The sequence below is a fragment of the Fundulus heteroclitus genome, unplaced genomic scaffold (genome assembly GCF_011125445.2).
Source record: "Fundulus heteroclitus isolate FHET01 unplaced genomic scaffold, MU-UCD_Fhet_4.1 scaffold_55, whole genome shotgun sequence".
Lineage (NCBI taxonomy): Eukaryota > Metazoa > Chordata > Actinopteri > Cyprinodontiformes > Fundulidae > Fundulus > Fundulus heteroclitus.
In genome coordinates, this window is record NW_023396978.1 from 2348910 (window position 1) to 2373749 (window position 24840).

General features: G+C 40.0%; 1 protein-coding gene across 5 annotated transcripts in view; it reads right to left on the bottom strand.

The window, feature by feature from the left end:
- daam2 (dishevelled associated activator of morphogenesis 2) overlaps positions 1–24840 on the bottom strand; it is a 128721-nt gene that overhangs the window by 75390 nt on the left and 28491 nt on the right. For all 5 annotated transcript variants that reach the window (XM_012881858.3, XM_036132856.1, XM_036132854.1 and 2 more), the window contains exon 2: positions 7159–7448. In XM_012881858.3, coding sequence (XP_012737312.2) covers positions 7159–7448 — 290 coding nt within the window. The remainder of the gene's footprint in view (positions 1–7158; positions 7449–24840) is intronic.

Below are 24840 nucleotides of genomic sequence, written 5' to 3' on the forward strand. Positions count from 1 at the left end.
CATTTTTAGCTTTCTGTCTTGTGTGACAGTTTATCCACATGCCCCATCTTGGCTTGGCTCAGCTCGACCTTTGGAAAGTTCTCCCTCATTGTGAAAATATCGCTTATTCAGACTCTGCAGGGCAAACCCTTAATATTTTCAATGGCATTTTGTCCAGAACTCTGGCTAGATCCAAACCTTCAGTTTTATTCTGGTGATGCTGTCATATGTGAAAGCCTGAAGTTTCACTTTCTACTTCTGACTGACATCTTTGAAAAATTGGATCCTTCTGGTGCAAATGAGTAAATGCGAGGAAAATCCAGCTGGGACAGCTGAACATCAGTAAATCCGAAGGCAGGTGTGAACTTCAAAAGACTGAATGCTTTGCTTTTAAGTGTTTTTGCTATTTAGTTGAAACAGGCAGGATAAATGTCACGTTTAAAGTGGAAAACAAATATCAGATGGAGGATACATTAACTGTTTTAGAGGAATCGCATAAGGAAAGAGTGTATAAACACTTGGGATTATATAAGGTATCAATGAGAAGAATACAATAATAGCAAAGTAGTGAGAAAAAAAAGAAGTATCTGGCAAACTCTGTCATGTATAATTAAATTATTGTCAGATTGAAACATTTCAAGTCATCATTTAAAAATGAAAACAAGGGAAAACATGAAGTTATGGATAAGGACATGGTGGGGTGTAGTTTATAATTGCAGCTGGAGAACTTTTTGCTCTCTAGTTATGTAACGTTGCTCAGTTTTCCTCCCCCTCCATCTTGCCCCCTGCGTTTCAAACAGGCTCCAATATCACATCCGTATCACATGTATCGCCTCATGACCCGAGCAAAAAAACCCCAGAACACAGGTAATTCCTTCACTCTTCCAAAACAAAACCTAAGACTTTTCCTCTTTGTAGCAGCAAACCTCCCTCTCAATGTGCCCCCTTCTTCTTACACCACCACGTTTCATTCGGGAAATCACATAAACCAAAGCTAATATTGTTACACCTGCTGCTTGAGAATGGGGGAAAAGTACATACCTCCAGATAATTTCATATTTCCCTCAGAGCTGCCAGCTGAATAATGTTACCGGTTTCTAAAAAGGGTTGTGGAGGTGAGATGTTTGCTGCAGATTAATGTCTTCTATCACTTAATTTCCTGCTTCCACATGCTTGTGGGCCTCGGCGATTCAGGAGATATGGCATTGGTACAGTTCAGCGACTTTCAAAAGCGAAACAGCTTTAGGAGAATCTAGACTTTGGTGCAATTACACAAAGTCAAACAAGAGCTGTAGGAGGAAACGCATGCAAAGCGCAATGTCACTCATGTCAAAACAAAGTCAGGTACTACGTGGCATTTAGATGGGACAGAAATCCGATTAATAAAGTAAAAAAGATGATCAAAGAAAGGTTGGCAGGTACAAAACACTGAAGGTTGCATGCAAAATTAAGATGGAAGCAGATTTCTAAACACAGACCCCGAGGAATGAATAATCAGAGCACGACTTGGTGTGGGCTTTGAAGGAGGAGCGTCTCTGTGGACTGGAAATACTTGTGGCTTCACATACATGGGGAATGTGACGTCCTCCCTGATGCATGCATGTCTATGAAGTGGCATTTCCAGGGTGGATACCAGTGTCATTAGCTCCTGTTAGGTCTTACAGCATGAGTTGGGAGGAAAGACGCACGGACTGTACAAGTTTTCCTGTTATAGTCTCTATGTGAGACAGTGAGGCAGGAGAAAAGCAGGCAGGAAGTCATATTGGACCTCCAGGGAGACCACAGGAAGCCAGACCGGCCATTATTGACTTAAACAAGATACAGTCAGTTTGCTCACGTTCTTCTTTGACGAGACCTCGTCGTATGTTTTTTTTGCAGAACATCGGCTTTGACTTAAACAACAAAAAAAAGCTTAGGTTTTAGTGGATGTAAAGAAAGATAAGTCGTCGCACTGTTGCTCGTCTTTGCAGCCTCAGACACACTTCGTTCGTAAGCGTTCAGATGAGTCATAACCTCTTTGATGATTCAGTCGGTAGCTGCTCCTAGCAGACAGCGCTTGTCTAAACAAGCTTTCGCCACGTTCATGATAAGGCTGACTCAGGACAGTGAGCCCTGGCGTTACAGCCGTTTAGGAAGGGAGAATTAGCAAACTGGAATTGCAAGAGGAGGAAGGGAGGGAAACAGAAAGGAAAGATGGGTGCATCCCAGGGCGTGCACGGGGAAGGAAACACACTCCTATTGCCCGGAGGGAGGAGAACGTTTCCATTCACTGCCGTTATGCAACAGATTTGATTTGTGTCCGGCTAGAAAGTCACACTGCATGGAACGGTGGGGATAGATTTATGTTTCAAAATGTTTCAAACATTCTTCTGGCATCTCATTTCAGAAATGTTAATGCTACCATCACGGCCCTAAGGACTACATTTTTTTCATTTTTCTTATGAGAAAGCACAGAAAGTGGACGCCGCTTAAGGTCAACTGCCCCACAATACAGTGAATGATTCATCATCTGGACCCCAGCTGGACCACTACAGAACGGTTGGATTAAGGTTGTCCTAAATTATGATGGAGAGCAAAGAGAAGACGAAAACAGACCGAGAGAAAAAGAGGGCAGAGAGCAAAGCAGAGCGAACATTAATCTCGTGTCGACCAGCGTTGTACGATCCAGATGTTGGCCTAGTAGAGCCGACTCAATTTGGCAGATACTCTGCGCGCTACATCCTCCCGACAAATCATCACAGGTGGTCAAATCGCACACTCCCACTTTTCTAGGTTTGTGAGAAATCAGTGACAGAGTTTATGAAGATTATATTTAAAATAGAAAAATAATAGAAAAATGTAAAATGTGGAATTTACACCCTTATAAATGTCTGAGCAGATTGTTGCCATGTGCCGATTTTTCCACCGTAAACACCCGTGGTCATCAGCTGCAACGCGTAAATGCCTGCTTAGCTGTCCCTGAACAACCTCACACTTGGTTTCGCTTTGTAGAAACAAAAAGGTTCATTTTGGTTTACTGAGCTGCCACCAATGAGAAATGAACCAAAGGACTGAGCCTATTCAGGCGAACCCACTTGAAATGATCAAACTGTGAGAGCAATTGCTCATTTGATGATAAAAAGGTATTAGCGGGGAATGGTCCTGACAAACAAAAATAAAGCCGTTGATGTTTTTTGGTGCGCCGCCAGATTTCACACATGGGGAATATATCAACTATGCATGCAAGCCTTGAAGTTCTTGGGAAAAAAAGCTAAAACTTCACTGTGATCCGAAAAGCAGACCAGCAACACAGGCAACTGCTACCAGATGCAATATGTATAGTTTAACTGAAGTGATGCTTACAGTGTCTGAATCAGCAGCGATTGCTTCCAGGTCCTCACTAGGCTTTTATTTGGGTTTATGACAGACTCAGCGGCAGGTTTATTATTAACACTTTCTCCAGGTTGAGCTGAGTTTAGTGTTTACACAAGAGAACCAAGTATAGATCCCACTAATGTTCTTCCAGCTACAGTATTTTTTGATCTACAGGACAGGGACTACATGTTAAGTTTTGCTCCATTACCAGTCCCATAGGTCTTACACCAGCATTTTGAAAGAAGCAAAGGAGACATGTTTGCTTAAAGTGATGGTCTGAGATGGCGAGGTCAAGATCTCAGCACTCAGAGTAATCTCACTTTGGAGAATTGCTTTGGCATGATAAGCAAGAATGCAATGGTAGAGGGGAAAAAAATATGCCATTTGGTTTTTATGATGCCATGAACTTAATTGTGTTTTAAGTCTTAAGTCTTTGGAGACCATTGACACATATGCAAACTTTAATGACATCCCATTCTTAATAAAAAAGCTTTAATCTGGAATTGCTCACACTTTGCAACAATAAAGGCTCAACCATCCCTGTTGAGGCTATTCGACACAAAGCATAGGTATTCATGGAAATATTTTTCCAGGTGAGCATTTGTAAGGGCCGGTAATGGTGGTGATGTGTTGGTGTGAGGCTAGGGTTGTGTGCAGGCCAGCCCAGATTTTTCCACAGCAAGGTAACTCGTGTCCTTATGGACTGAGCTTGGAGTCTTGGTGCGCAGTCATGTTGGGATCGGAAGGGGACATGACCAAGCCCCAACCCTTGGGAGCATAAATTTGTCCAGATGTCTTGGAATGCTGATGCATTAAGGGACTCGGCCAAAACCTAGACAGAAAATCCACACAACAATACCCCATCCACCAGGCCTTGCACTTGTCACAATGCAGTCAGGCAGGTACTGTTTCCTTTGCTAGCTGCCAAACCCAGAATCATCAAACAGATTGCCAGACACCAAGCTGTTTATGTATGGTTTGGTTACACCTGCTCAGCCATTGGACATTTGACAACCACCATGTGCCTCAGCATCTACTGACCTCGTTGTGCTTTGCTGTTGTCCCTGATCGCTTCCACGTGGCTATGATATCAACAAAGGTTGACCAAGAAATAGTGGTAACGAAATTTCACAAATGGCCTACACACAAGCGAATAGACCACTTACTAAATAAGTGAATTCAAAGAGTGATTCATATTTTGGTATGTTTGTAGAAGCAGCCTGTATGCCCGGGTGCTCGATTTTATACCCCTGTGGCCATAAACATGAGCCGCTCTAAAACGGACAGAAAGATGTAAATGCATTCAAAGTAATGCAGTTGAACATTGCTATTCCCAAATAACTAAAAGGTATTTGCATTTGCCATGTAAAGTAATCCCTTTTTTTTTTGTCACGAAGCATGCCATGTAATAAGGTGCGTGCTGACAGTGCAGTGTGTCACCTTCTGACACGGTAAAATAAGAACCCATTTTGCATATGAGGACACATGTGGGTGGTTTACATTTTCTCTTAGCCCAGATCTGTCATTCCTTCTCCAAAGACCCCACAGAGTCCCATTGCCCTAGTCAGGAAAGACTTTCAAAACAATAATCCCCGTCTCCCGTTACCAAGGAAACACCATGTCATGTATCATTTCTCTGTCCTTCCTGCCCATCTCCTCCCGACATCCGCTCTATGTCTGAGGTACAAACAGAGAACTCAGGATGACCATCTCTAAGAGGTCTGGTTGGACCCGTGTTTGGATGACCTGTCAAAAACTGTGTCATGTTGCCAGCGGCTGCGTCGGTGAAACAGACACCGAGAACCCAGGAGCCCCTGGTTTCATAAAATATGTTCATGCATAGGTCACGGAAAAAGCAGACATGAATAAAGATGTGAGGGACTGGGCTATCAATCAACTTGAACCTCTTTTTATTTTTTTTTCAAACTTTATAGCAAGAAACGATCGTAACCTTCGTGTATGGGATTTTTTTGTTTTTTGTTCCAAAAACGCAGATGTTTTCAGATCATTCTAAACCTTCTCACTTTTCTCAGTTAAAGAAAGGAAAAAACCTAGGAAGTATATAAATCAGTGCCAGCTAATTCCGGCTTTAATTCTTCTCACCAGGGCATCTGTCTTGCTTTCATCTTAATTTGAGACGTTTAGCCTGAAAGAAGCCACAGGTCGTTCAGTCCTCCCAACCACAAGGGCTTGCTGCTCTGATTTGGCTAAATGCTCCCACATAACAAGCAGGCGGTAAAAGATCAAAATGGTCTTTGATTGTTTAAACGATTATTATTTTTGTTAATGTCAAAACACGATTGAATGCAAAACATTTCAGTAATGCGTCATCTAGTGTCAAACCTGTGAACAAGCAACCTATTGTTTTACACATCAGACATTAGTGAGGCCAGTGGGTCTTCCACTTTAAAGAAAGTATTGAGGCAAATAATGATGTGACCGATGCAATGGCCATATTGCATGCCATTCAACTGAAAATAAATATCTGTAACTCCTGAAGTTTAAAGGTTTGTACTTTACAACTGCTCAAAGAAGGACTCCACTACAAAATTGGTGTCATACATAATGTGTTGCATATCTCCTGGATTTAAATTGACAAAAGAGGCAACACGTCCTGCAGACATTGACTTTTAGCTTTCTCTGAAAAGTTAGACCCGCCAGAGGCTGTCCTGCAGGCATGTAGTTAGACATAAAGTTGGGAGGGATAGAACAAAGCAGGAAACCTGAGGCCGAAGGGGGAGCGAGGAGGGCGCTACGATGGGAGCAGACGAGACTCACAGCGATCAGGAGACAGGAACTGAGCAAACGGACGGACACAGAACAGCCCTGTTCATGCAGGGCAGCTGAAACTCAGCGCAGAGCCCTCCATTCTGACAGCTGTGCCCTGATCTCTCTCCGCAGCCTGGGCACATGTCAACACGGTGATCCCCATCTGGCTCTGGTGCAGACGCTAAGCTTCTGCCAGTAAGTGCGATCTGTGCACGGGATGTGGACTATGCTCGTCTGAGTTTGATGATGGGGGGGTTGGGGGAATGGCCTCAGCCAACCATCAAGACAACTTCCACAAGACCCGAGCATTTTAATTCCTGCCTCTAATCCTATTTGTTCGGGATAATGAGCAACACGCAAACTGTCGGGCTGCGAGCCAAAAAGGACAAACAGAAGAAGCTTGGTCTGCTTTTAGTGAATGGCAAATGACACATTATTTTTTTCTATACAGAGATTAAAACCTCCCAGAAAGGTTCATTTGATTCAATGATTCAAGTGTTTTCTTTCTGTTAATTTTGATGATTATGGTTTAGAGCCAAAATTCAGGTTGTTCTGAAAATGAGAAACATTACACGAACCCATAAAGATGCTTTAATATAGAAATGTTATGTTATTTCCACGCTATGGCCAACACAATCATGGGTAAGACAGCAGACGGTCACTGACACATTCTATGAGGCGTTTAAGTCTGAGAAGGCAATTGCTAAAGAAGTGCTACGTTGTGAAAGTATTAGAAAGTTGAGTGGAAGGAAAACGTTTGGTTGAAAACGGTACAAAATCAACCAGAATAACTGCAGACTTGAGATGAACTTTTTTAAAAAAAAGTCAGTTCAGGAGTGTTTTAGGGATTTCATGAGGTATAGAGTGAGGCTGTAGTAAAAAATAAATAAATAAATAATAATATTTGACAAGACGAGACATTTATTTCAATCTGTGCATACACTGCATGAAAGAAGTGTAAAGCAAAACAAGTTTAAATAAAAGCTAAAAAAGTAGATGTAGATGACACATCAAAACGCTTGTTAATCAGATGCAGACATTAGCATCTTTACTCACCACCAGTTCAGAGAAGCGTGCATGCAGCTCCTCTGCAGGTGGCATAGGGGAGCTGAACTCCAGCAGCTGCAGCGGCACAGTGTCCTTTAGGTTGATCTCCAGGGGCTCGCTGCTGCCGAAGCAGCACAGGAAGCCCAGGCCCGCCCGCGTCCTCTTCCTGGGAGGCATGGTGGCGACGCGGGTGAAGCTGGCAGTGGTGATGCTGGACCAGGAATGTAGAGGAAGGGGCCAAGGGGCAAGGGAAAGGGGGAGTGGAAAAGATGACGAGACTGCTATCTGGGGGGCATGGTCTGGAAAAGAAAGAAGAAAATAGGAGAGGATTAGAGATACTGACAATCCCAGATGTCACATGTTGTTTGTGTTCGCTGAATAATTCTTGGTTTATGAAAATTTAAGCTGTTTTGTCTGTGCTTTTTCTCTGGAAAATGATTTTTTTTTTTTTTTTTGTATTTCAGAGGCTGAGAGGCGTTTCGCGTTTCCAGCAGCCTGAAAAAAAACACACATTAGTAACCTACACCGCATCCAAACAAACATCAAAAACCACCTGCAGAAACTGCGTCAAGGGAAAAATCCAAGCAAGAAGGTGGTTTTTCCAAGCCAGGGTGGGGATTTTCTTGTCGTGTGACCAAAATAGGCACTTTGATCGCAAGATTCGTCTCAACGACATCATTTTGACAGTGGTTGCAAATGTACCGCGACAAATAAATCCTTTGTCCAAGAGGTATAATGGTAGATCTGCAGTGCATACATTACTGCAATGGCAAAAACAAAACTCAACTGCACCGCAGAGACGTCCTCAGTGCATTGAAAAAGGGCATTGGTGGTGCCTATTTCATAAATCCTGGTCTTTTCAGCATTTTCTTCCCTGAGCGATGCAAATATTGTGACCAATGTCAGCAGAACCGTTGCCTCATCACTTCTGCGTGCTTCACTTTACCACAACTGTGAACGAATGGACCACACAAATGACTCACAAATACCTTGAACGTGCAACTCCAGCACAATTACTTGAACAAGAAATCAATTTTGAAGTGACATGTCAATGGAGTTTAAGAGCTTTTTTAAAATGACAGACGTTTAAAATCAAAGCCTATAAACATTCTGTCCTCTCTCTGATATTTTTTACATAACCTCAGAGTAACTCGTTACATCCTGGAACCATGCACTCATGTTTAATGAGGCAGTCAAATTTTATAACTTCAGTATCCACAAAAAGCTACCCTAATGTACTGTATCCTGACTGAGCACGAATCGCCACCATCCCTCACCCACATTTGTGCAGTGTAGGAGTTCTCACTGCTCAGGCTAAAATTAGCAGTATGGTAAATTCTTTATGAATGTACTGGGCCCTGAACAGGAACATGAGCAGAAGGGAAAAAAGAAAGGGGAAAAAAAACAAAAAAAACACCACATTTCCATTTAGCACTTTTAACGTTTGCTTTTACTAACTCTTTCAATGTCCAGTTCTCTACTTTTACACAGACCACAGTTACAAACAAACTTAACCAGCACTTGGTAAAATTCAATGTTTTTTGCACATGTAAACGAGAAAAATTATCTGAAATGGTTCCCTGCAATAATCTTTATACGTGGGGATTATATCATGACTGTTCCGTAAGTAGTTCACTGGTCAGTTAAATCTCCTGTGGTATGCTGTAGATGTGTGCGGTAAACTGTCAAAACGCGTGCATGTGCTTTGATAGCCAAGGTGACAATCCCCTAATCCAATTCCCCCACAGGGCAGGACTGACCCACTACAAGGCTGCGTTGGAGCTGTAAACCTATATTCAACTTTCATCTTGTCACTTTAAGATCATTGCTAATTTATGGGACATGTTTAGCATTGTTACGAACCTGTTCGCTCACCAAGCTGAAAATAAAAATACTTTCACTATAAATAACATGGCCAATTCGCATATAGGCATTTACGGGCAGTCTACAGAAAAGTTGGATGTATTAGTACGACTTTAATCATTAACTCAAAACTGCCAGTTTGAATTCTTGCAATTGGGAAAAAAACATAATATCTAATATTATATTTTGATAAATAACATACACAAATCAAATGATCAATTGTGAGGGAGAAAATTTTGTTTTTTGGTATGTTTTGTGGCAACAGTGGGATACTGGGGTTAAGACATGCAGCAAAGGTCCCAAGGTTGGGAATCAAACCCGTCACCACAATGTCAAGGACTGATGGCCTCTGTATATGGGGTACCTGCTCTAGCTCTAGCTTTGCACTAGGAGCCATGTATATTCCTAGGTCTAGAGCTTTTGCACTTAAGCCAAAATCAGTTTTATGTTGATGATATATTAACTTCTTAAAGAGATGCCCCCTTTCAAAAACACTGTTAAATGTTCCCAGAGAGAAAACAGATTTTGGTAAAACTGCCTTTTTCTTTCATTCTCCACATCTGGAGGAAAGTTTAGGAAACCATTAATCTTCAAACACTTTCATCTCTTTATGTTTTCAAGGATTTCCCCAGTACAGCACTGAAAGAAACATGTAGTTGATTCCTTTTGCCTTCTCTTCACATTAATGCAGTCTGGAAAAAGATACAAAAGCATCAAAGCAAGGACTGCAAGTTTTAGTTCATCTTTTTGCTGCCATCTTAACCAATAATCTTGAAGAAGAGATGCCAAATCTGTAGGGGAGATTCTTGGCTAAAGTGCTATTATTTATCATTTGTATTATTATCAAATGATAATAAGCTTATAAATATTGTTTAAAACACTCACTATTAATATAAATAAATTTTGTATATTATTTGCACTTATTGTTAACTTGTATTAGTATTTTAGATTTTTTTAAACATTATTTTAATTAACCTTTACTGTTTTGTAACCATCATGATTTCTATTCATGTTTCTCAATGCACTTTTTTTATTTTTCATTTGCAATTTGAATCCATATTACCAATCCATAATTATCTCACTCTACTCTGCTTTTTTCCATCATCACAATGTCCCCATCACTCCCTGTGAGCATTAGCATGTGGGTCATTAAAGTCAATATTGTGTGGGCATCAAGGTCAGTGAGACTCCACACAGCTGATCAAAGAAATATTTAGCATAGTCAGTGTTAATGGATGTTATTTGAAATATAAAGTAATAGCCTACAATATATTCCTTTCCATTTCTGTAATATTACACAACAATCCAGAAAACATATCAATTGGTATTTTAATTGAATCATTTAAATTTGAAATTTCAACATAAAGTTGCTATCTGAATTCTTTGCCTTTTTAACATTTCTTCTCTAAATACTAATGCACTCCATTATGGATCTGGTAAGGTTAACCTTTCGTTTAGAGGGTTTCAAGGGTAACTGTTGATTTAAAATACATGCTAAAGTAAACATATGATCTACTAAGTAGATAGTGGAGTCACTCTCTGAAATCCTGCCACAAAAGGAAATTCAAAATTCAAATTAATAATAATACTACTTTCTACTATCTATAGAAACCACTAAAGCTACTACTAAAACTAAAGCCTGTTTAACTGTCATGTAAGCTCTCAACTGTGACTTCTTTTGCAACAACAGTTGCTAAAAAAAAGAAAAGAAAAACATAATCTATGAGAATAAAAATATTACAAACAAAGTATCCAAGAAAGTAAATTGGTAGCATTGATGATGCAAATTATCCCAAAGTTATATCAGGAAGGCAAGCTCCAGCCATATTCATTTAACTTCTACCAGAAATAGGAGCTAAATTATTAATTCCATAACACAGATACAAAGATACACATTTTTAGGCAAGATACAATTAAATTTCTACAGTTCCATGTAGAAATAACGGGATTAACTGCAGTAAGTCTACAGGGGCTAGCGACATTTCATTGCTTTAGACTGTTGGTGGAGCTTAAAAGAAAAGACCCCTGCCACTTTGCAGAGGTATAAAAGCCTCTCTGCATAACACACAGCCTAAACCTCCTGTCCCGTGTCTCTCAGTGTCTGCTTCCATCTTCACCCTCCCACCAAGGTCCACGTGCAGGCAGTCCTCACTCAACACCAGTCCAGTTGGCCTGATTCCAGTTTAGAGGAAGCAGGCCGGGGAATCCAAACACACACAGCATATATTATGTAGAGTCAGAATTATATGCAGCTAGAAATTCAAGAACCGGCTGTTTACGTAACCTTTATCTCCATGCAATGTCATTCCAGATTGACCGTGTCCACTGCCATCTGACCATCTCTGGGCTTTTCATTTTCTCCCTCCCTGTCATTTTCCATTACTTCTCTCTTTTAGGCTAAATCAGAGTGACAGTTCCCTGCAACAGCCCTCCCTCTGACGGGAACATCTGTCATTTTTCCTTGCCACTGCTTACCATCCACTTACTCCATCTTTAATCCTCCTCTTTCTGCTTCCTGTCTCTTACTGAATCCTTAGCTCTGGGCTGCTGTATTTCATTCTGGAAGTGGTTTTGCATAAACATACTTTTACTGTTGTTTTGAAGGAAAGAATATCCTGGATAAATGACAGTTTGCTTATTTTTTGTACATTTGAAATATGCACTCTAAATAAAAGAGAAAATAGTTAGCTCTCTTTTGCCTTTAAGAACACTGTGGCATTCTCTGAACTGTTAATTTGACACTGAGGGATTAGGCCATAAAACTAAAACAAAAAAGGTTTCCTAAGGTACTGGCCAAGCTAAATATTAAACACAACACACTTTACCTGATATGTTGTTTTTTTCTCTTCAACCAAGTGCTTTAAAAAAGTTTGTACTGAATTATGTTTGACCTTCTTTTATTTGTGCCAACTTAATCCAACCCATCTCCGTTGTTAACTTTCCAGCTCCCATACAGTTATTATTAATAAAGGAGTGCTTCATAGCTCTTTTCTTCAACCTATTCTTTTTTTGCCATCAACATGCAACTTTCTTGTTAAATTACATCCAGATATGTAAATAGATGCCCCTTGTACCACTCTTATAATGTCAAATTTTGGTCCTGCAAAGACCAAGCAGTGAACTGTTAATTAGAGGATGGTTACATAATTTATTTATTACCACTACACAGGTATATACAGAGCTTGTTACTCAGATCAGAAACAATCATGCACTGTAAATTGGTCACCTCATCTAACAAATGAGGTAAACCTTAGAAAAAATCAATTAATAATGCAAAGAAAGAAAGAAAGAGGAAGCAGGACACTGGCAGCCATGAGAGCTGAGATTAACAAACTACAATATTGGGTCATACTTACTTCTCTTTTGGGTCCATGAACCCACCACCAATTCCTAAAATAATTTCATAAACAGCCATTCCCAGTTCTATGGCTACTCATCCTCATCCATACATTCACAATCCTCCATCTGACCTACTGTAATGGAACTTTGTTGGTTCTCAGCCACAGCAAACAGCAAATCCAAACTTTCTCTGGCCACATCAACTATTAACTAGGTTTTGAATGCATTAAGTATATTTCTAATTATTCAATTTTTGTTATTGTCATTTCTCCCCAGTACCAGTCTGAGATCTTAGTTATTTAACGGTCTTTACATCAAAATACGCACTGATGATAATGGCGGGATCAAAGGAGGAACCTTCGTCACAAACATCTCCGTGCCAGTTTTAATGTAAAATAAAACAATTATCTATGTAGTGAATGTAATTTTTTTTTTTTTTTTTTGAAAAGGCACAGCGCAAGCACTGCATACTATGTCAAAAAGTCATGATTAAAACACACCAACTAAAAAGCCCTGAAGCAAAGATGGTAGACCTGCCCAGTTTTGAGCCAAGCGGGTCTGAGGTACAGCTAAGCAACAAGAAAGACGCAAAGGAGATGAATAAAGGGAGATGGTGCTGCCACTTTGTATTCAGACCACTACTTCATCTTCCCCTTCCCGGCGTCGGGAAGTAGGTCAGTGGAAGAAGAGGAGGAAGAGGATGAGGAAGGCGTAGCAGTAAGTAGAGAATAGGCTGATCCGGCAGCTGTTTCATTGTGCAGTAAAAAAAAAAAACGTGTGATCGTCAAGTACTCACGCTAACTGCACTTCTCTCATTAGTGTCTGCCACATACACATGTACAATGCTTGCAGCACAAACAACAGTCCAAAATCAAAGTCAGTTTTGGCTCTCTTTAACACTTTAACTATAACAATAACCCCTGGTGCCACCAAGATAAAAGCAAGCAGACAGTAGCTTGTACATACCTATTTGGATCTCACTTAAAAAAAAATAAAATAAAAAAAAAATCACACACTTTTTAAAAAGGACAGATTTTAAAACTTTTATTACCTTATGCCTACGCCCTCTAACGTCCTATCACAAACCAACAACCATGGATCCTGCAATCTTTTTTTTTTTCTCCAATCAGTCGGAGGAAAGGCGAGAGAATGGGAGGAAAGACAAGCAGCAACAATAAAACTGGTAACAAGCAGAGCGATCACAAACAAGAAGAAAGAACAACTGTGCATTTTTAACGAGCACTGAATAAAAGATCAGAGTTAAGCTTGCGGTTCACACATATTCTTTGTACAGGATTGTTTCTGGGTTTCGCAAATGAGGACCATTCCTGCAGAGTGCTGGGTCATGGAAGGAGGAAGAGGAGGAGGAATAGTCTGGTTTACGTAAGCAGACGATACCAGGGATGGAGCAGCAGTGCCACGTTGGCACAAACATGGCCAAGATGCAGAAATGTAAAGCAGATTAACAGATTGGTTGTACATGTTGTCTGACAGCATTGGGAAAGAGACCTCATCGCATACAAATATGATATCATGGCCAATTTAGCTACATTTTTGCTATAATAAATAGGAGACCTGGGATAGTTTGAATAAGAAAAGCCTATATTATTTAAGATTTGTTTGGTTTGATGGGAAATGCCTAAATCTAGCTATTTAGACTGAAAACAAATATTAAATCTTTCTTGAAACCATAGCCTACTTGGGAGGAAAAATAAATAAAAACTGGGCTTTAATGTTGCATTCTTTAATAATCAGCAAATATAAAAGATTGTCACTACTTCCCAAATCTAGACACTATTATGGAGCACAAAAAAGTTATTTTGCGAAGCAGTGCTGACACCTCCCCTACCCGAATCCATATTTTGTAGAACTACTTTCTATTGTTTTACATGTTATTTCTAGGTCTTTACCAGATTTGCACATGGAGAGATTCAGTTTGTGACCATTTTTGCCCATCAATATTTACGTGTTGCAAAACCCTCAACTAAACCTCAAGTCTTTGGCTGGGCGAATCTAGTACAAGAGTATATTTATATATTTTTATATAAGAGTAAAAAGGGGCGGAATACTAACCTGGCCAGCGAGACTGATAACTGACTCTAGTTCTGCACATTATCAACCTGGACTGCCCTACTGAATCAGTTTGGGCAAAGGAGGGAATTTCAGCTGAACTCTCTGAACTGATTGTCTGAAGTGACACCTAGTGCCCGCCTACCAAAGGTTGGTTTTAGCCAATCACGGTCTCAAATAAAAACATAAGCAGCAGATGTTGTGCAAAACCTCAAGAAGCTAAGTTAGTCAAGGCATTTCTTGCTGTTCTTCTGTCAAAGAAGAAATTGTGTATTCTTACAAAACAGATGTGATACCAGCAGTTACGCCTGTGTCCTCCTTCTGCCATGTTTCTTTTGGTTTACCTGTGGGCTCAACCGCTCTTGCTTTCGTCGCACTGGTATGTCCCACCTTAAACGTCAACGTTTCAACAAGATTGGCCCAAACCATTTTTGGTTCTGACACAAACAGTTGAAGCCGGAGCGGTACAAGATGGATCCTTGTGTGTTTGTGAACACACAAATACCGCAAGAATTCATCTTGCAGGCAAGGTTAATGGGATACACATCTATGTCACACTTTTCAGATCTGTATTTATAAAAATATTTTTTTTTTTTTTTGAAAAAAAATATTTTTTCCTTCTACTTTGATACTATGCACTACTTCATTTATTGCATAAAAACCCAGTAAAATACACAAAATTTTGTAGTTGTGTCATGATAAAGTATAAAAATGGTTGAGGGCTATGGAAGGTTGGCAAGTATTGTGTCACTGTTATGTGAAAGCTGCATGTGTCCTTTGACATGAAAGTGAACTAGTCTCTCATTAACACAACATGAAGCAGCCATTCAGCCGTGCCTTTGAGGACGTTGGAGCCCTGCCACTTTTTGGTTGTTACTGCCCCAGACTTGCCCCCTCCAACATGCCCTCCTGCTCTCCAGCCTACTGTCTAACTGTCTGTTCAAAGACGGATGGGGGAAACCCCTCAATTACTCCCACTGTCTGCTGCCCACCCACGGGGCAACCTCTAAATCGGGTAGGCCATGTACACAATCATACATGTTAGCCCGTTACAGCCAAAGGTTAATCAGCTATATCACAGCAACATATGTGTAAGCAATCCATCAATCTACCACAACACAGACGCACATATGCTAGCATACAAAAATATTGTCTGTTCCTTCTCACAAGGACTCAAGTTATCATGTTCATGCATAACTTCCTCAATTACAGGGGCTTCAGCATCATGGGTGGGCAGATTAATGGAGAGAAAAGACAACATGTGATTGATCTGAAACAACTGGCATAACTAATGACCAAATGCACCCACGGTCTAAATAACGTAAACACATACATAGAGAGAAACAGCGGTAAATCCTCAAATTATAATGTGCATTCCTGGCTTTCCTACCGAAAAGTCTCAATGGTTAGCAATGAGCTTCAGACTAGACTGACAAATGACCCGAGCTGACAGTGGAAGAAGTGCCATTATTTCACGGTGCATTTGTAAGCGCTGCATTCCTGCACTCACTCTGAAAGCACACATTCTGCCAGGGATTTCATGTTTGGAAGTCAGCGCTTTCATGAATCTAGACTCAGCTTTCTCATGTGGACTTAAACAATAGGCGAGATGATTTGGTCTGAACGATTCTGCTGAGGCCTGACAGGGTAAGCAATAGTCAGTACATGGACAGTAGTCCATGTGCCTCTAATCCACAGCAGAACCATTTCTTTATTTCATTGATGCCATGGCCTAGACCCACTTGGCCTGCAAATAAATAGAACTTGGATCAAGCTGTCTTTAGCTGTCTTTATTCCTTTAGTATTGCAATTCTTCCTTTCTTTTCAGAGGTGCAGGCAAATGCAATAGAATGGGAATAAAAAGGCTTATATCATACATATATTGATCACAAGATAATACAATCACTTCATGTAACACTGCCTGCAGTGACTAGGATTCACTCACCTTGGCATGTCGGATGCTTGAAACTAAAACCACGCAATCCAACGGTATTGGAAGTTGTGGAAGAAGATTTTCCCTGCTCTTATACATCCATGCATCTTCCAAGGGAAAATAAAAAGAATCCAGTAACAAAAGATCAGAAACCATGGATTCTCTTCACTCTCTTCTTTGCTTATTTCTATAAACCTTGTTCCTCTCGCTGCTGATATTGTCCTATAACTTCCTCTCTACCCTGCAATCAATCAGAGGAATCTGTGAGGCAAAAACAGCTGAGAATCTGGTCAACTTTTGAACTGGGAGTGGCGCCTTTAGACAGTGCCACCAGGGCATAGTCAGGGGGCAAGACTGTCTGGGTCGGTGGCAAAACATGCATCAGGAAATCTCCCAGTGGACTGCTCCTTCTAAAACAACATGACCCTAAAGGACAGAGTTTCACATGCTCCCATTTCTTTTCAGCTAGCGGGTCATCTACAAAGGCTGAACAATGGCTTGCGAACAATGTAAAGGGGGTTAAGAGCCGAGTCAAAATCAAAGGCTAGAATGTAGAACTGGCACCTTAAGTATGGAAAGACATAGCGTCCCACCACCTAAATGGCTATCAACTGCAATAATTAAACATTAATTGCTTATAGTTCTTAAGATTGCTTAAATACAGCCATAAAAGCGCTATGGCAAAGAATTTCTAGAACATTGATGCCTTTTTTTCCATTTACAAATAGCTAATGAATGCATAATTACACGTATTTGCAGTACCGTCGTACATTTCTCATATAAAAGAGTGCAATGGAATGATTTGAAAAAAGAACAGCATCTAGTCTAGACCCGATCTGGGCATTCTGATGACGTTTAACCAGCCAGTGTGAGCTTGTAGTGAAAGTGTAAGTCCTATTACTTTGTTATAGGTGCACAAAAGGTAATGGTACAGCATTATTTTAAAGGCCTCTATTGCTTTCTTAAAGAAAACACAGGTTGCCATTCCTGGTGCAACCAGGGCTTGAATCGGGACATAACTTACTATACCACTGAGGGACATTATTGAAAAAGCACAACCTTAAGAATGTCCCTTTGATGAAATCAAACATAAAGCTATATGTATAGTGTGTTGAGAACATGGTGTTTAAAGACTATAGTTTCAATGAGAGTAAAAGATGGAAAGAAGTACAAGAATTTGACAGGGTACGTACGTCAAAAGATTAGCTAGCTAAACTGCAAATGAAGCAAGAATCTATCACGAGGTGGATCGAGATCATCGCAGGGAATTTGGCTCATCAGCTGGCAATCTGGACTTGTTTTCCTTGGCTCTGGGCTAAAGTGGTGATGTCTGTGATACAGTCCAGGTACTTTTCGTTTTACGTGGATTAACAAAAACTTTGAGATAATGACCACGCTTGCGGCGACACAACCAATGAAAAGGACTACAATAGGAAGTGAGGCGTTCACGGAGGTAAATGCATCCATGGGCACATTGGGACTGAAATGGGACAAACTGGTAGGTGTTACAACCAAATCTGATGGGGAAAAGCCTTGGGCTTTTGAGGCAGATCCAAGAGAAAGTGACTTAAATTAATCCAGAACAGTAACTTATTGTTTCATTGTATCAATCATCAGGAGATGTTGTGCAACTCAGTTCTAAAATTTCCCATGTTGTTGAAGTAACTGAAATAGTTAATTTCATCGGGGCAAGAGCCATGAGAGGCTGAAGAGCATGACAGTGAACATTAACGTAGAGTACCAGGCTGCAAATGGCTCTGCCTGGGCAAGGTCCATAAAAGAGTAAGGGATCTGAGGTTGAAGGGTTTTCGTGAAAAGAAAAGAAAAAAGGACAGGGCTCTCATTTGCTCACTGGATGGTAGATTTGGCCTTTGCTGTTAATGTGACTGCGCTAATGAATGAACTAAATACTACGCTGCAAGGCAAGGGCCTCTTTGCACACAGATGTACAGCTTCGTGACAGCTTTCATGAGAAAGTTGGAAGTGTTTCTTCAAGTCAAATAGAGAGCAATATTTTCACTCGCATGCCAACGCTGTCACACTATCAGCTATTCACCTCCCAAAATATTTATCCTGATGAGGAGGAAAAAAGATTTGAAAACTTCTTAACAGCTGAGAGTGAAATGTACATATGTTTTTTTTCTCTCTTTACTTATAGTTCAGATAATGCACGCAGTGATGTCCAGGTTGAACTCATTGATCTGCAGTCTGATATAATCTACTGTCAGAGCATCTTAAGTCAATATCACTGACAGAGTTGCATTCCTCACTAAAAAAGGAAATATTTCCACAGTTAAGGAGGCCAACTCTGAAGACAATGTTCTCTTTGGATGTGAAAACATTCACAGTGATGAAGTTTAACAGCTATAGACACAGGTTCTCTCTCAGTGATAATCACTTGTAGCTGTACTTTGTATAGCCACAATTAATCTGACTTCAGGGGGCTTGTTCAAGGCCAAACCTGGCTAGATTTATCTCTCTAAACACTAAGACATCTGAGGCAAACCAAACAAAAAAACACAATGTCCAGCTATTGCTTTTATGCAATCAGTTAGGTTGATGCTGTGTTTGAAAAGCAGCTAATAAAGTAATGATGCCATTTAACAAATGCTGCAAAAATGCCCATTTTCTAAAGTAGTTTTCGAAAATCAAGTGAGGTAAACAACCCTGGCGTTGCAGTGTGTTGGTTCAGCAGTGCTTTTAGGCGAGCTGAGTAGATATTGAGCCAAGTGTTTAAACTTCCCAATAGGTGTCTAATGGAGTGAGTAGGATTAAACAAAGCTCTGTTACTGACAAGTAAAGATGCAACTGCACACATCAAAACAGCTGCTCCCGTTTAAAACAGTTCCAAACTACAGCCACATTGTTTCACTCCTGTCACTTTTTTACAGAAGCTGCCTTGCATTGCATCTACTACAAAATAACTCAATTAGAGTTGTCAGGTGGTTGCTTTGATGCCAATACTTTTTTTTTTTTTCTAGCTTCAAAATTCCTTGATGGGGAACCAGTAGAATGGATTGGAGTGGATTGGGACATCACTACTGCCACAAATCTTAACTCATCAATATATGTCCAACTTTTTCTTGCCATAAATGTAGTCATCTTCAATGCCCTCATGGTTTGTTTTACCAGAGTTGCCAGTACAAAATAAAACCAGAATGTCAGATTTCCTAGTAGAAAAAGTTGGAGGTATTAAAGCATCCCTCAGTTCAACCTCCAAAATGGCTGCCAGGTTGGTGAAACCTGGTAAAAGTTACAGGGATAAATTACCTCGTAGCGTTTTTGGAATTTTGAGAACATTTTTTATTCAGTGTTTGAATATAAAAAATGATGACAAGTATGTTATCAGTTCATTTTACTAAGAGTAGTTAGCACAACAAGATTTTCAGCATAATATTCTGTGGGTCTTCCAGCTTGGTAGAACATGCTCAACTTGGATCCAACATAATCTTTAGTAACAACTTCTATCACATATAAAATGCAGAGTTAAAGATTGGATAGCGACAGATTACATGCAGATTCTCATCTGCATGCAAAGTAATAGAAAGGAAACATTAATGCTGAATGGCTGAGAGTGAAACACGATTTTTTTAAACGTGTCCTGTCTGGCAGGGTAGCAATAAGAATTGCTGTCCTAATCCCAAAGACAGCCCAACAAATTTATTTTCACTAGTGGAACATTACTGCTTGTGCTCAACTTGATATATATGCAAAAAGCTTTTTTAGAAATTGTTTTGGGACTATTTCACGTTCAATGGACACGAAAACGGAAAGCTAAAAGAGAAAGAAAGGAAGAGAGAAGGGATAAAAGCTAAAAGGGAGAAAAGGTGACAAATAGAGTATTGAGTATTGAATATGAAATAACTTTCATATTCAATCAGTTTTTTAACTATAACCATTTTATTTTTCCTGTTGGGTAAAACTAAGGGACCCAAATAGAAAGAAGAATCTACATTTTAAAACAATTTTCTACCATTCTGTTCCTACAGGTTAAAGTAAATTCAGGGAAATTTTAAAGAAAGTGCGAGAGAGCGTTTTCTCTGGCTCTAGGCAGCGTAGAGAAGAGTGCTGCTTCTTTTTGTTGCTGTGCTCTTCTGGTCAGCTAGCTAAAAGAAGGCTACAACACTTATCCCTCACTTACCAGTAAAATAAATTTAGCTGTTTAGAAATATATTTTTGGCCGTCATGGTGTAGAAACTAAAGGATCACCAACTGACACCGTTTTAAAATAACAGACTTAAAACTACAGTTGGTAAGCTATTACTGGCATGTCAGTAAAGCAACCCAAGCAGATTCTTGTGCAACTCTGTAACGAGTAGAAGAACAGAAATATTTTTGAAAACTATCAATTAATGGATGTTTATTCTATACTTGATTAAGCAAATGTATCAGAATGAAAACCAAAAATAAAAATGTTATAGAAGGTATGTATACTTGCAATATAATACAATATTAGCAGCAGTAGTTGTTTTCTCTATTATAACTAAAAGCAAATATATTATGTTGATTTTGTTATTCATTATATATCCTCTGAGGTCTTATTGACTGCAACATTGCCAAAAACAAATTTATAAGCACAGTTGGCTTTAACAAGGCCACGAGGCACAGTAACAGAGCTCACCCATGAAACGGAAATGCCTTAGCTAAAACCACTGGAAAAGAGAATATTTTTTCTTCCAATCCTCCAGGGGTGTCATTAAGAGCCATTTCATTTAGTTTGATTCATTAAAAAAAATGTCATTTCCTGTTGGAAGGAGCATTCATTATTGGGGGCAGACCACATGAAACAGCAGACAAGGGAGTTGCTACAGTGCTGCTGTTGATTTTGATGCCTTAATCAAAACAAATGTTGGAGTTTGAAGCAGCAGCTGCCCCCACTGTGCTCAGTGTGCTTTTTGAGGCGAATATTCTTGATCCAAGCCAAGAACCAGATGAGACAAGATGTTTCAAGGCAGCAGAGTTTTTTGTAAAAGCAAGGAATTTGGGAGTAGCTCTTGAGTGATTACCTTTTCCTTTCCCGTCTAAAGAAAACTCTTGATTTTAGCTGAAATACCTCAAAGGGCGATCGAAAAAAAAAAAAAAAAAGGAGCCTGTCAGCCAAATACAGCATGGGACTATAGCAACACTGATGGTAAAGTTGGTCCTGGGTGAAGGTTAAACACTGCTGACCCAATTCTCCACTGGGCATCGGGCGGATCTCGGCCCATCAAACGGACTGGAGAGCTTGCTATTAATATTGGGAATGAGAGGAAAGTGGACCACACCGCATTCCAAAGGCTCCCCAACATTCCCACATATTAACGGGGCTCGGGATGAAATGCAATACTTGGCATCCGCATCCCTCGAACCCCAAAGTGCCATCCTGCCGTGTCAAATTGCTTTCTTATTTCATCTGGGAGGAACGCGCCAGAGTCACGAGGCCCAACTAAAGAGGTGTTATTATTTGCGGGGGAAAAAACCTGGCAGGGACACAGCCGCAGAGCTGGTTACCATGACTCCCAGGAGAGAAAAAGATGCCGCACTTCCCAGAGACCGCGCGTCCTTCCAACACCCCAGGGCCCTTTCATTTTTAAAGAATTGCAGTGAAACTCATCCAATTTACACAGATGCTTCTGACTTTTAAAAAAAGATTCTACTGTTGGACGCACAAAGGAAACAAAAACAGGACTATTTGCATGTTTGTTTTTGTGCAACCTTTTTTTCCCCCCTCCCAACGTTCTCTCTGCAGTTCCCTGTGGATTCACTACCTTGCCTTTGTTTGACTTTTCATTCTTTGCACCACGGTCCGAATAGCAACCAATCTTGCCTGGGTGAGAGGTCAACAGCTGCAGCATGGAGGACAGAAGGCTTCTGGTTAATGTCTGGAATGCACCTCTAGGACACATATAGCCAAGCAAAAAATGGACGGACACCCGGAGTGACCAGTTCTTTTTTTTTCTAAACAGCCTCCAGTAATGCTGTACTGAATTGAGACGCTGTGAAGAGGAGATATGCTTACGCATCATAAGCTGCAAAAAGTGTGTCAGTGGCACAGATACAACTGTGTCATTCGCACCGAAGTGGGTGAACTTCCAAAAAGGGGACAGAGACGTGCAACTTTTCTTTAGGAGTCTCAGAATATTTCAAGTCACTCATTCTAACCGCTCTGTTGCAAACGCAACATAAAGATGATCCCGAAGATCAGTTTAAAGCAGCTTTACTAGCGCCATCCTGTCGTCTCAATCATCGAGTTGCCAGTTGGTTGCAGGAGCTTACCGTACGTCCCTCGCTCTCCCTCTAAGCCTGACAGATCAGCTCATCTGTCCGTAATGGTCGATGAATTATGAAAAACCATAATGAGTGCTGATGGTGCAGAGCCTGCACTGATTTTGTTGTTTTCTATGTGAAGCATCATGCTGAACTATTTCAGCAATGTCAACCTGCTCGCCCCCTGGTGAAAGCCAATGTGGAAGGACTTTCCGCTCACCTGAAGGATAAAGCTTTTATACGGATGACATTTCGGTCATATTAAAAAACACAAACAAAGCACTCATGCATGGATCTTTCGGTGTTCTCATCACCCCTTAATGTGGGGTCTTCAACTCTCATCCTCAGGTCTGGTGAACTGCAACCTTTAGATGTATTCCTGATCCAGCGTATCTCAATTAAATAGTTTAATTTCTTCTTCTCGTTAATGACCTTTCTATTTGATTTAAGTGTATGGAAACAGATGCACGCAAATGTGGTAGGAGAAATGCCCCCGACGACTGGAGTATGCGGTCATTGCTTTAAGGTGAATGCAAATCAGGAGCGGCATGTTGTGTCGTGTCGATTGGTGCATGTCAACTGGCACCTTTAAACACACAATTAGCATATCGTGCCATAGCACAGCGAGTCAGAACACAATATGGGACTCCAACTATGTATAGTCTCATCAGAAGCGTTGATACTACTAAATGAAACTGGTTAGAACAAACTTTTATTGGGTCTTGAACGTTATGCCACCACCATTTTCCTTGCGCATTTAAAAATTCCAGCTTCTTTCCTCAGTGAAAATCATGTGATTGGCTAAATATAGCTAATCCGCAAACTAAAGCAATTCCTTCAAATTCACCGATTAGGCAGCACTTCAAAGAGGATATGATCCATTTTTATTTCATCTAAAGAAAGCTTCTCAAACGACCGGTCCTTGAAGGGCTTGTGTTTTTAGACACATCCTTGAATCAAACAAATTAATTATCTGCTCAGTATGCAGTCAACTTCATTTCATTTCACATCAATTCAGGTTATTTATATTAACACCGATTCACCATGAATGTTGCCTCAATTTCTTCAGAGTCCTGCTAAATTTACCAAATTATTTTATTAAGGTGTTGAAGAAGAAACACATCTAAAAGTTACAAGACACTAGCCAATGAGAACTGGAGTTTGAGACCCCTGATCGCAAAAAAAAAAAAAAAAAAAAAAAAGACATGCATATGTGGAAACTACTCCAGAATCTTGACAAGTAAAAAAATACTGTTAGCTGTTCTAATGTGTAAAAACGGGACAGAAAAGGCATGGGCCAGTTAAGTTATTAAAAATCAAAGGCATCATGATCAGTAAAAGTTTCTGTCATGCTGTTCCTTTGGTTTTAATCTTCTTTCATTGACAGTTCAGAGACAGTGCTGCGGTGATCTGTCCAGCTAAATCACACAAAGCTCCCTCTACCCCGTCTGTCGCTGTGCACTGTCACTCAGATGGCTCAAAGAAAGCTACGAGACCTTCCCCTTGGTGAAAGGAAGGATTTTTTTTTTATTTAACCAGTCATGATGTGGAGACTAAAGAAGCACCATCCATTTAACATCTTTAAAACTACAACTGGCAAGGAATGAGCAACATGTCTGATGAGCAGGTGACTGCAGGCTAGCTATCTTACCAGCCTGACTAATTATGGAGGTTATGCAAGCTTGTTATGTTACTTGTGTTAATCTACAAGAACAAAAAGGGAAAAAGACAAAACAATTCTGTGCAAAACAGACTACTACTCAATATAGGGCATTTATTCTATATTTTGCTCAAGCTTTTAATCAACTTTAAAAACAATAAATATCAAAACAATATCACTGTTATTTGATGTTGTATTTTAAACATTTGTCATCCGTTTTAAATAAAAGCCAATAGATCATACCATACATTTGTGTTTTAATTATTTGGGGTCAGCACCATGATGCTGTGAAACTGTTGAACATTTATAAAATATTATACTGTACTATATATATATATATATATATATATATATATATATATATATATATATATATATATATATATATATATATATATATATATATATATATATATATATATATATTGAAAGTCTCATGCTGACTCATGCCTGCTACAGAGTATGATGCCAATATCCTCAGTCCTCTCAGGATATGTGGAATGTGTGGCTGTCAGGCTGAACGGCAAACTAACGGACAGCACCAAAGGCTCGGACAATGTGATTGATGTGCAGTGAGCTA